This window comes from Primulina tabacum, chromosome 2 (genome assembly GCF_025594145.1).
Source record: "Primulina tabacum isolate GXHZ01 chromosome 2, ASM2559414v2, whole genome shotgun sequence".
Classification (NCBI taxonomy): Eukaryota; Viridiplantae; Streptophyta; class Magnoliopsida; order Lamiales; family Gesneriaceae; genus Primulina; species Primulina tabacum.
Genome location: NC_134551.1, coordinates 15,167,169 through 15,180,265, shown reverse-complemented (window position 1 = coordinate 15,180,265; position 13,097 = coordinate 15,167,169). Strand labels below are relative to the sequence as shown.

Genomic DNA, 13,097 nt, shown 5'->3' with positions numbered 1-13,097 from the left:
TTTATGTTATGCAAAGTTTGAGCAATGATGTTTGAAATTATTTTTGAACAGTTTTAGATCTAAAAAATTTAATCTTCTGTCATTTTGAATCCTGCGAATTTTTGGTCGGTTTTCTTGAAAACCGTCCAACATATAAAACGTATTTCTTTTTGATAAATTTGATTTGACATTAAATTCGTAATTTTCGGATGAGAGACAAGTGAGTTAAGATCATTCTCGTGTGACTGCTCAAAATGTGTTGTTATCAAAATGTGTTCTTCATGTTTTCTTGAGGATTATTGGCTGCAGGCTTTGTTGGGAACCTCCGGGTGATCACTGCTGCGTTTTGGTATGTTGTGTGTTGTGATCAGACGCTAATTGGTGTTTCCTTCAAGTCGGTAAGGGTTTGGTTACAATAGAAATCGTATGGAAGCGAATGGGTAAAAGATAATTTCGACCTCATCAGTACCTACAACAATCAAGTCTAGTGAGTTTAAAGACTCAACATGCACATAATGTGAATAACAAGTAAATATATCATAAAATTTCGTGTAATGTAAAAATATCGTATCGTAAAGCGTAAGGTGAAAATCGTGTCATGATTAATTATAAATATGTGCATAACTAAAAATCATACGTAAAATATTTGCTCGATAGAGCCCTGTCATAAAATATCATAATGAGATTTTCTGGTAGAGATAATTTTTCAACGCAAGTGTCCCGTAACATAACATGAACGTCTGATCAGACTAAACCACATTATACTAGGCGGTATAGATCACCACAGCCCTTGGACTGGATGTCCGTACCCATACATAAACATAAACCGGTCGTAAGTCACCGGGTGGAGATCCCATAAGAGTGAGGTGGCCACAAGATATATCACATATATCTCAAAATAAACATTTTATATTTAATTCACGTAATATAATTATATCCATGCTTTTACCGAATGAGTTGGATCGTTCCCAGGCTTTCTGCGACCTTATTCTAACATGAGACACATGCAAATATTTTTATCTTGAGAACAACTTCGTAATCGAACCAAAAACTGGGCTAACGAGACCAACAACTAAATTTCTAACCATGACTCCGTACCAACCCGAACCAACATCGAACCATCGCTTAGTCATGATTAAAATACACTTAACATGATGAAATAATAACCCTAAGAATTTTAATCCACGAAAATTAGTGAATGGAGACCAAAATCTTGAAACGCTCTTTCGAGAGTCACTTTGGCACATTGCACCGTAAATTCTCGTACGACCTCTGAACTTAACCGAATCACAAACGGCCAAAAACATGACCTTCCCAACTCATTAAGGTAATGTCCAGTCCAAGGTCATAGGCTAAAAGCCAACTAAGAACTCGAACGAGACCCCTGCACCGAAACCTTGATGCTGTCAATTGCGCGATGGCAGCAGCTGTGCTTGCTATGCTTCTTTTACGAGGCTAATGGCCATTGAGGCTTGCACCATTGACTAGAGTCTCTTACCAACATCCTAAGTGTGGCTTGAACCATGGCTAATGGGTAAAAGCCAACCACAATCCAAGCAAACACTCATGACAATCCAAAGCTTCACCTGAGACACCATGTGCTGTACCGTGGGGGGTGTTGCTTTATCTTGTTGTCATATATCATTCCAGTGGCCATATGATCGACCATGGCTTGATCTAGACATCATGAAGTATTGTGTGAACCATGGCTAAGGGCTAGAAGCCAACCAAGATCCACCCAAACCTCAAGAAGCCGAAGCTTCACTCACACACCAGAAAACAAACGAAACCGAGGGACACTTGTGTTATTGTTTAAAAATTTTGATGTATCCGTGAACCAAGTCTTGAAAGGCCATCTTGTCACGTCCTAAACATGCTAAGGGAGGGTTCTAACCATGGTTACAGGCCTTAGACCAACCATGATCCGAACACTCTCCTTAGACAACCAACCATCAAAAACCGAGGCTCAAAATTGCAACTATAGAAGAGTTGCTGTCAAGCCTTCCTCTTGCGTGCATGGGCTGAAACCACTGAACCAACATGACCCTAACACACCCTAGTAGATGCCTAGATGCAGTTTTGAGCGCCTGGAACCGAGCCAACCTCCTGAAATCACAAAAACAATTCAAACCGTGAAGCATAAAGCCAAGGCCGAGAAGGGGCTGTGCAGAATTTCTCAAAGTTGCTGTCAAATCAGTTTTGTGCTTCTTAAATCATGAACATATGATATTTTAAAATATTTATAGGACTTGATTGAAGAGAAATGAACAATATAAACATGCCTGAAAATCGGTTTTTGAACAAAACAAAGTAATACGACGAACACGGCACGGCGGAGACGGAGTTTTCTTTTCTCTCTTATTCCCTTGCTGCTACTCACGATTTTTGCTGCTCTTATCCTCTGAAATTTTCGAAGGTAGGGTGAGGGAAAATGGCTAGGTAATGGAGGTGAAGATTACCAATTAAATGAGGAGGTTGGATGGCAAATCAAATCATTCTATCCTAGTTGCTTGAGGGATATGGAATGATGTGTTATATTATTGGATTGAGGAGGCATTTGGTGGGTGTGATGAACGAAATCTTCTAAGAAAGTAAGGTAAAATATTGCTTAAATCATGTATTTTGAATTCTTAAAGTTTTAAACTCTCAATATGTATTTTAGTGAATTAACAATTTAACTTAGGATAGCAATCTTGCATGGCATGGCTTGGTCTAACAATTTACTATTAAAATGTTAGGTTTTAATTTCTTGAATATATTAGGATTAGATAAATTTTATCCCAATTGGTTACATATTTTAATTTAGGATTTAATTAACAATAGAACATAAAAGAACTTATTTAATAACTTTTATCCAATTAATTTAAATAAATCTTAAAAACCTTCTTTATCATTAAAATAAAGTATTCATTAGCTTAGATTAAATTTAGGAATATTTACTTATTATTAATCTTATCTCAATTTTCCAAATTACAGTCCGGCCTCGCGTATTTTTCCGAAAAGATAAAACTAACTCTTGCGATAAAAATAAATAAGCATAACCTAACAAATTTTGAAATGAATTAAACACTCCATGAATGCAATTAAAAATCATTTTTAATTTAAATAATAGCAATTATGCATGGCTTATACGTAATCTGACTTATCGGGTTCTACAACTCTCCCCCCTTAAAAGAAATTTCGTCCTCGAAATTAAAACTTACCGAATAACTCGGGGTATTGACTCTTCATCTCTGGCTCCGATTCCCACGTAGCTTCTTCCTCCGAATGATTAAGCCATTTGACCTTTACTAGCTTCACTAGTTTGTCCTGAAGCTTTTTCTCCAGTCTGTCTAAGATCTGCACTGGTCTTTCTTCATAAGACAGGTTCGGAGTGAGCTGCAGCGGTTCGAAGTTCAAGACATGCGAAGGATTCGACATATACTTCCTCAGCATAGATACGTGAAACACGTTGTGTACTCCGGCAAGATTCGGCGGAAGAGCAACACGATAAGCTAACGTCCCAACCCTGTCGAGGATCTCAAATGGTCCGATGAATCTCGGACTGAGCTTTTCTTTCTTCCTGAACCGCATGACACCTTTCATAGGTGCTATCTTCACGAAAACATGGTCGCCAACGGCAAACTCTAGATCTCTCCTCCTCTGATCCGCATAACTCTTCTGTCGACTCTGAGCAGTCCTCATTCTATCACGGATCTTGACTACTACATCGGCAGTCTGCTGAATAATCTCCGGACCCGAATTCTGATCTTTCTTCTACTTTATCCCAATGAATAGGCGATCTACACTTACGACCGTACAGTGCTTCATATGGAGCCATACCTATAGATGACTGAAAACTGTTGTTATAGGTAAATTCCACCAAAGGCAACTTCGACTCCCAACTCCCCGAGAAATCGATGACGCATGCACGGAGAAGATCCTCCAAAATCTGGATAACTCTCTCTGACTGCCCATGTGTCTGAGGGTGGAAAGCTGTGCTAAACAACAACTTCGTACACATAGCCGAATGCAAACTCTTCCAAAATGAGGAAGTGAATCTAGGATCTCGGTCAGACACTATAGAAACGGGGATACCATGAAGTCGGACTATCTCCCGGATATACAACTCTGCATACTGAATCATGGTGAAAGTCGTCTTAATAGGCAAGAAGTGCGCTAATTTGGTAAGACGATCAACAATCACCCAGATAGCATTTGACCCTCTGACTGACTTCGGCAAACCTACCACGAAGTCCATGGTAAAATTCTCCCACTTCCACTCGGGAATAGGAAGAGGCCTGAGCATACCTGCTGGTCTCTGATGTTCCGCTTTCACTAGCTGACACGTCAGACACTCGGACACAAAACTTCTGATATCCTTATTCATTCCGGGCCACCAATACAACAACTGCAGATCTTTGTACATCTTCGTACTCCCAGGATGAATAGAGTACGGCAACATGTGAGCCTCAGATAAAATATCTGCTCGAATAGAACCGCTGCTAGGAACCCACATTCTGTCTCGATATCTCACAATACCGTCGTTAACTGTATACAAAATATTGCCCTTGGCCTCATCTCTCTGCCTCTACTTCGCCAACTGCTCATCTGCTGACTGTCCACTGCGAATACGGTCTAGAAGAGAAGACTGAATCGTCAAAGTAGATAGACGGGGAACTCTACCTCGAGGATATGTCTCTAGATCAAACCTCTGCATCTCAAACTGAAGAGGTCTCGGAATCGCCATATGAGCCATCACTGCGACTTTCCTGCTCAATGCATCCGCAACCACATTAGCCTTGCCAGGATGGTAGCTAATGTCACAGTCATAGTCCTTCACTAGCTCCAACCAATGCCTCTGACGCATATTAAACTCTTTATGCGTAAAGAAGTACTTGAGCCTCTTATGGTCGGTAAAGATCCGGCACTTCTCTCCGTACAAATAATGCCTCCAAATCTTCAAGGCAAATACTACGGCTGCCAACTCTTGGTCGTGGGTAGGGTAATTCTTCTCATGGATCTTCAACTGACGAGAAGCATATGCTATCACCTTCCCATGCTGCATCAACACTACGCCTAAACCGAGCTTTGAAGCATCGGTATACAAGACGAAATCTCCGGGCCCTGACGGCATGGCTAATACCCGTGCTGAAATAAGAGCTTGCTTCAAAGTATCGAAGCTCTTCTGACACTCGCTCCACACATACTTAGCATTCTTTTTTGTCAACGACATGAGTGGAACTGCGATAGAGGAGAATCCCTGAATAAACTTCCGATAATATCCTGCAAGCCCAAGGAAACTACGGATCTCTGATGCATTATGCGGCACAACCCAATCTCTGACTGCTGCAACTTTCGCTGGGTCTTCCTCAATACCGCTGTTAGAAACAACGTGGCCTAAGAACGCCACCTTCTCTAACCAGAACTCGCACTTACTGAACTTTGCGAACAACTTGTGCTTTTGCAAGGTCTGCAATACTGCGGTTAGATGTCTTCTGTGATCCTCTTGATCCTTTGAGTAGACGAGAATGTCGTCTATGAATACTATCACGAACTGATCAAGATACGGCTTAAATACGCGGTTCAAGAGATCCATGAAGATCGCTGGCGCATTCGTCAAATCGAACGGCATCACAAGGAACTCGAAGTGGCCATAACGAGTCCTAAAAGCAGTCTTGAGAACGTCGGCGTCTTTCACCCTCAATTGGTGATAACCAGAACGCAGATCAATCTTTGAGAATACTGAAGCTCCCTGCAACTGATCAAATAAATCCTCAATCCTCGGAAGTGGGTATTTTTTCTTTATTGTAACTCTGTTCAATTCCCGGTAATCAATGTAGAGTCTCATCGAACCATCCTTCTTCTTCACAAATAAGACTGGCGCGCCCCATGGCGAACAACTAGGACGAATGAATTCCTTGTCAAGAAGTTCTTGAATCTGTTTCTTGAGTTCTGCCATCTCTGTCGGTGCCAATCGGTACGGTGCTTTTGAGATCGGTGCGGTACCTGGCATAAGCTCAATAGAAAACTCCACCTCTCGCACAGGTGGCATACCAGAGACGTCATCAGGAAAAACGTCTAGAAAGTCCCTGACAATTTGGACATCGGAGGCTGACTGACTGGGTGTCTCGGGAACAGATACAAAAGTCGCTAAAAACGCTCGACACCCTCTATGCATGAGCTTCTTAGCCTGGACAAAAGATATTATATGCGGTAAATGAAAGTATCTGTCTGGTTCGAATAAGAACTGCTCTCTCCCAAGCGGTCGGACTAGAACAGACCTCGCTGGAAGTCAATCAAAACTCTGTTCCTTAATATCCAGTCCATACACAGGATGATATCATATTCTGGCATCGGCAATACGATAAGATCTGCATAAACAAGATTACCATGAAGTTCGAGCTCCATGTCCCGGATCACATTAGTAGTTGCCAGCTCCTCCCCAGAAGGCAGTACTACTGAATACGCTATATCTAGCCCAATGGTCTTGACCTTGAGGAAATTCACAAAGGTCTCCGAAATGAACGAATGAGTAGCCCCTGAATCTATCAAGGCATTTGTAGCTGAACCAGCTATAAAAATTCTCCCTGAAAGGTTGGAACATCATGCTAAACCAATAACTTTGAAAGTTATAGTCATGCGAAGGTCAAAGTTTTTCTACTAAATTCCCAAAAGTAACACTGATTAGAACAAGCAAACCTATCACCAATTCTATGTTCAAGATCTTAACCCAGACTCCCACAACCTTAAATCTCAAATATAAACTTAAAAATTTAAGATACCTGTCAAGAGCATCGTCTACGGGTTTGTCTCCGCTGCATGGACAGCAAAAACTCTGTCTTGGTTAGGCAGACTCCTCTGAGGGCAATTCTTCAGTAAGTGGTCAGGACTACCACACTTGTAGCACATCCCGGAACCATACCTACAAACTCCAGTATGGCGGCGTGAGCACTTGGCACAAACTGGGTACTCCGAGGTCCTCGGGACTAACCGTCCCTGCTGCTGTCCTCTATTCCTGGATAGGCCGTGGAAAGGCTTCTTACTCTGATGCTGCTGATGAGGAGGGCGGTGCGGCGCTTGGACTGGTCGCTTGCCCTGGCGATCTCTCTCAATATCATTCTGATCCTGCTCTGCAGCTAGAGCTCTGGAGACAACGACATCATAGGTAGTAGGGCCAGCCACCCTAACATCACGGCGCAAGATCGGCCGCAGACCACCCATAAATTGCCTAAACTTGGCTCCAGCATCATTTGCAATCAGTGGTACGAAATGACAGCCCCTCTCGAACTTACAGATAAACTCCGTAACCGTCATGTCTCCCTGCCTCAGGGTCATAAATTCCCTGGTCAACCTAGAACGCACCTCGTAAAATATTTAGAGTAGAATACCTCTGTAAAGCGCGTCCAGCTCAAAGTGGCCAAATTCAGAGCTACAGATGATCCTTCCCACCACAAGCGAGCGTCTCCTCCAAACAGATAGGTCGCACAACGAACCTTATCCTCATCTCCAAGCTCCATGAATTCGAAGATAACCTCAAGGGACTTAATCCAACCCTCGGCAATCATAGGATCTGTCGTCCCTGAGAACTCCTTCGGTCTCATCTTCATGAACCGCTCATATGTAGCCTCAGGCCCCGTCTGCCTGGCTACTCCAGCATTGTTCCCGCAAACTGTGCGAAGAACTGTGTCATTCCGGCTAACATCTGGGTGTTCATGTCCGGTGGAGGGGGTGGCGGTAGATCTCTCTCCTGCCTATGATCCTCACCGTCCTCATGACGATGCTCCTCATCTCTCGTGCGATCATTAATGCCTCTAGGAGGCATACTGTTCCATGCATAACCCACACGTAACCAACATGCATAATTCTATTATTTCTTTAAATTTAAATAAACACTGTATAATCATAATCTGAACATAAAGTATTTCATGAAAACATGCCGTTAAAATATTTTATGCTTTAAACGTAATGCGTAAACGTAAAACTTACAGACCGAAGACGTGACTTCATGAGCTTCTCGAGATCAGTAGTAATACAACCCTTTACAAGAACATAGGCTCTGATACCAACTGTAACGTCCCAGATTCGACGACTGCCTTCACTGTACCAAGACGAGTCTTTCCAGCGTGTTTATGTCCTCACTCACACGCACCCTGGGAAACTTTCCAGGAGGTCACCCATCCCAAAATTTCCCCAAGTCAAGCACGCTTAACTTTGGAGTTCTTAGGTGATGAGCTATCGAAAAGAAGATGCACATTCGTGATATGAGTAGTATCAATCAAATCTTTTAAGCCCTTTTCAACTGTACAGTCCATTACATTGAACAGTCTCAGAATCCCTCTTATTACGGTGTGGGATCGTTTCATTCATGTTCCCTCCACCTAGAAGCCTGCTAGGAGCCGCTCATTGTCCGTGCAACCTCATGGCACCGGCGATCACCCCCCACCCTCTTCGGCCCCGGGCCTCACAAGATGAATATTATGACACGTTTTGAAAGAAGTGATTTAGTTGTGACTAACATGATGAAACGATGACATGTAAGGCCGGGACTCAGTGGGCGGGTAATGCTGTCGCTGATGATCCTCGCCGCCGAGTACCGCGGTTACACGTAGATGGATCCATTAACTGACATGATGATACGAAAGTCACAGCTAATAAACGGAATTCAAATTAAGAACTTTAACACGTATATGCTTATATGATGTTACATGCTATGATTTTGACCACGTTTTGACAGGACACGTTTACGTATACGATTTTTCTACAGACATGAAATGTATGTTGATTATGATATTTTTCACTGCTATGTGCTACGTATATGTACTTGTTATTACTGGTAAAGGTGTGTTGAGTCTTTAGACTCACGATGCGTGTGTGATGCAGGTGAGCATTTTGAGCTGGAGACAGGAGATGCTGAACTCTGAATAGACAGCCTTGGTGCGGTGACATAACCCGAAGACCGCTCTTTTTTCCGCATATTGAGTTATAAGTTGTGAGAGGAGTTACACAGTTTTTATACATTGAAGATATTACGATTTTTACACGTTTACGTTTACGTTGATTTTGGATAACGTTGGTTATTTTTAAACTGTGCTACTTTTATTGGCAAATAAATACGATTATGTTAAATATAAATTTTTTAATTGGAAGCTTTTAAAAAAGTATATATATTTTCACACTTTAAAAACGGTAGACGTCACAATATTATGTTCAGATATTTTATCTATGAAACTTACATTAATATAAAAATATAGTAAATGTCATAGCTGAATAAAACCATTTAATATTATTAAAATAAATATTGTTTTCACGTAAGATTCAATAAATTTCATACCTTGCTAGCCACTTACTCTAACAAATAACTTATTTTTTCAAGAAATATATCCTTTGCTCCTCAAACTCTCAACAGAATCCTTGATAATTTGTTCCATGGGGATAAAATTTAGACCCATATCGATAAGCTTTTTTGCTGCATCCTCACTCCTCAGTAATCCAGGTTGAGTATTCTCTGGTAGCCTACAAAATGTTACATGTTATATTCAGTATCCACGAAATGTGATTCGAAAATATTGCACCAAAAAGTGGAAATAAAAATGAAAAACAATGTCATCACAATTGCCATTGTCCTCAAACCAATTAGTTGGCCCGAAGCTAATATCAGACTCTTTTCCATAATAAGTATTTGAAATGAAGTTCAAATGATCTTCAAATGGTACTTAATAAATTACGTCCCTTGATACTTCTGAACTTCCTCTCATTTTGATACTTCTGAACTTCCTCTCATTTTCTTTGACCGCCCAAACTTTTTATAATATGCTCGTTCATAATTTGATTCATTTTGGTGTAACTATTCATCCAATCTTACCATTCACATCCCAACAACACTGAATGAAATTTTTTAATAAATCAATATTCAGTAGCAAATTACTTAATGGTACATGAATGCAAACTTTACAGTGCAAAAAAAGGTTTAGCATCTGAGGACTGTCTTTCTTGGGGTTTTCATCCCCCAGACAAATTTTCGGAACTAAGTTGAAAGTAAATGGCAAAACGCGGGAGATCATATTGGCAGAGTCACTTGGAGTCTGTTGAATAACAGGCTTAGGCTTATACTGGTGTTTAATGTTCACATTTCATCCAACAGACCAATGTGATGCAAGAATGTAGCACATCATTGAGATGTTTTATGAGTCGATGAAAATTACCTAGGCACCTTGTACTCAGGGTAACATTCTGCAACCTTAGCAGCAAAGTCACCGTAATGAGAAATAGCCTCAACGCACAAGTGGCGTCCAGTAGCCAATGTATTTTCATACACAAGTATGTGTGCTAGAGCCACATCTTTAACATGCACAGATCCCATAAAGAAATTCTCATAGACTTCCGTCCAGCCTATGTTAAATCGAAAAACCATGATCAGTATAAATATTAGCTTTGATAAACAAGTGGATCAATAAATTCTCAAAACTTGTATCATTGAAAGCAAAGCTTGGGGTAAAATGACACCATTGGCTACATCTTTTCATCTCTCGCTTTGGTAACAAAGTAATTCCATACCAAGCTTTTCGATACTGGAACATATTGAAATTGTATTACCCTGAAGAAGGCGAAGAATCATCAACATGCTTGCATTCAGTGTTGGAGGGATTATTGGACCCATAACAGTCCCAGGATTCATAACAACAACATCCAGATCATTTTCCTTGGCAAACTTCCAAGCAGCTTTTTCAGCTAGCGTTTTAGAAAGTGGATACCAAACCTAAAAAGAAGACTCGATGTAAATTTGCTGTAATAATGCAGTTGCACAAGATTGCAATTTTGTCCTACAGTCAAGGGCTTTTCTATATTAGTATATCGCTTTTATCTGTCATCAGCTAATTTAAACAAAATTTAATCTTTTTAGCTCATATGTGTTGATTAATCCAATTGACAAAGTTTGTGGCAATCAGCCCACAATTGAATCGCCAATTAGATAAGGAATACCTTCTCCCAACCGTAATTCTAAATATTTCCGTATCTTAATTTGGGAGTTTCAAGCAGTGATATCCAAATTTGACACAAATAAATGGAACACTCGGATTTTAAAGTTTAAATATCTGACGTTTGGGCAAAAATTCAGACAACCATGAGCATTTGGAGAAAGACTAATGCAGAGTAAGAATTTCAATGAACAACGACAAATATATCCGTGCGCAAATTTAAAAGCAATAAATCGGAACTCAGAAATTACCCCATTTCTCATGCAGAACTCTTCGTCTGCCCAGCAATCTTCATTCTTAACCACATCACCCGGCCAATTGGGACTAGGAATAATAGCCGATATTGAAGATGTTACAACCACCCGTCGAACGCCGAGCTCTTTGGCTGCCGTCAGTACATTAATGGTGCCACTAATTGCCGGATCCAATAATTCACGCTAAAATAAAACGTATCACGATAACAGAAAAGATTCCGAACAGTCCAAAGATTCCGAACAGTCCGGTAACAGTAAGATACAGTTCATTATGCAAAATGTTGTCTTTAATTCAATACGCACCTGCGGATCGTGGACTTGATCGACAATGCAAGGAGAAGCAAGGTGAAACACTCCGGCGGTACCGGTAACGGCGGCAACAATGGAATTATAATCAAGCAAATCCATCTGGAAAAGACGGAGGCGGGATTCAGCTCCTTCCATCGCTTCTAAGTGCTTCGTTTCTTTTTCATCTTCTGAGGAGCAAAAGGTATGGAAACAGTAAGCGAAAGCTAAACTACGCAAGAATTCCATAAAATCAAAAGGTGAGAAGAAGGAACTGAGATTCTTGACGGTGGCGTTGACGCTATAGCCGCGCTGAAGGAGAAGCTGAACGAGCCATGAGCCGATGTAGCCGCTCCCACCTGTCACACAAACTAATTCTCCTTGTTTCTCTTCCATTCACGCGTAGGTCAACCGAGCTTGGGAAAGGGAGATTGTCTTTAACAACTTCAAACGATTACTATAAATAATTTTAATATTCCGATAAATTAATTTATCAAAATAATTTTTTTATCGTATCAAATTACATAGATATTTCTTATCATTTAAACTCTATTCACCATCAACTTCTTTATCTCAAACTCTTTATTTGATTTTCGTAATTTTATTAAAATATGTTTATTGATCTAAGTAGTATTAAAAAAATTAATATAAATTAAATAAAACTGAACAAATGTTAAATCAACTCTTAAAGAGAAATAATAGATAATTAAACAAATGAATCACGAAAATGGAACATGTGTGTTCATAGAAAAAGGATATTTTAGGATTTTTTAATTAAATAAGACATAATGAAAAATGTATAATAAAGAAGACCATTTTTGAAATTATGACTTTGAAATAGACTAAAATAATCAATTTTTTCTTTGGAAAAGCGAGTTTTTTCTTTTATTTGCATTTTCTAGAAAAACGTTAATTTCCAAAACTTTAATTTTGTATTCACTTTATTTTCATTGTTGACCTAATTAAAAATTAAAAAAATAAATATAACTTCTACTTGCATTGTAATTAAATTTAAAATTGATTTATTATATGAATTTGAAATTTATTGATATTAGTAAATCATGAATTTAAATAATAACTCAATCCAAATGCACATTTTTAGATTGTAATTGCTAAGTTTTGGTGATAATATATAGCATCGAGGTGTTTTATGATGCAACTATATTTTTAATATATTTACAGGTTTCTAGTTGGATGTCTTGAACTTAAGTCGGATCATCTACTCTTCAAGTTGGACAGCCTATTTCTCTAGCCACCCTAGACTGACTTTAGAATGACTAGCTAGAGAAATAGGCTGTCCAACTTGAAGAGTAGATGGTCCGACTTAAATTCAAGACATCCAAAATAATTGATCATCATGAATCACTTTGTGCTACCCTATCAACTCAAGTTATTCAAGTTCTCCGTTAAAGAGTTGTGTTTGTTGTTTGAACTTAAGAGTTCTAGAGGCAGTAAGTCATTTGTATTTAGTGTTGGAAAATGTAGTTAGAGTTTCATTATAGGTAGTTGATAACTCCTATCTGAAGTGGGTTATTACAAAAGTTTTAAAACCAAAGTTTTCTTGTGAATTCATATTATATGAAGTTGTGAACCCACGTCTAGCTATATCCCAAAACTATTG

General features: G+C 39.6%; 1 protein-coding gene across 1 annotated transcript; it reads right to left on the bottom strand.

Moving 5' to 3' along the window:
- Positions 1-9,208: 9,208 nt before the first annotated feature.
- LOC142530621 (cinnamoyl-CoA reductase 1) lies at positions 9,209-11,907 on the bottom strand. Its single transcript, XM_075636448.1, has 6 exons — positions 11,752-11,907; positions 11,495-11,667; positions 11,189-11,374; positions 10,555-10,717; positions 10,164-10,350; positions 9,209-9,474 (listed from the first exon to the last, which is right to left on the bottom strand). The coding sequence occupies exons 1-6, from the start codon at positions 11,870-11,872 to the stop codon at positions 9,330-9,332; spliced, it is 975 nt and encodes a 324-aa protein (XP_075492563.1). The 5' UTR covers positions 11,873-11,907; the 3' UTR covers positions 9,209-9,329.
- Between the last annotated feature and the right edge of the window lie 1,190 nt (positions 11,908-13,097).

Excerpts from the sequence above, each read along its gene's own strand:
- LOC142530621 (XM_075636448.1), bottom strand. The coding sequence starts at position 11,872 with ATGGAAGAGAAACAAGGAGAATTAGTTTGTGTGACAGGTGGGAGCGGC. Across the intron at positions 11,668-11,751 it reads CGCCACCGTCAAGAATCTCA|AAGATGAAAAAGAAACGAAG; the intron begins GTTCCTTCTTCT and ends TTTGCTCCTCAG. Across the intron at positions 10,351-10,554 it reads GATTCTTCGCCTTCTTCAGG|GCTGGACGGAAGTCTATGAG; the intron begins GTAATACAATTT and ends GATTTAACATAG.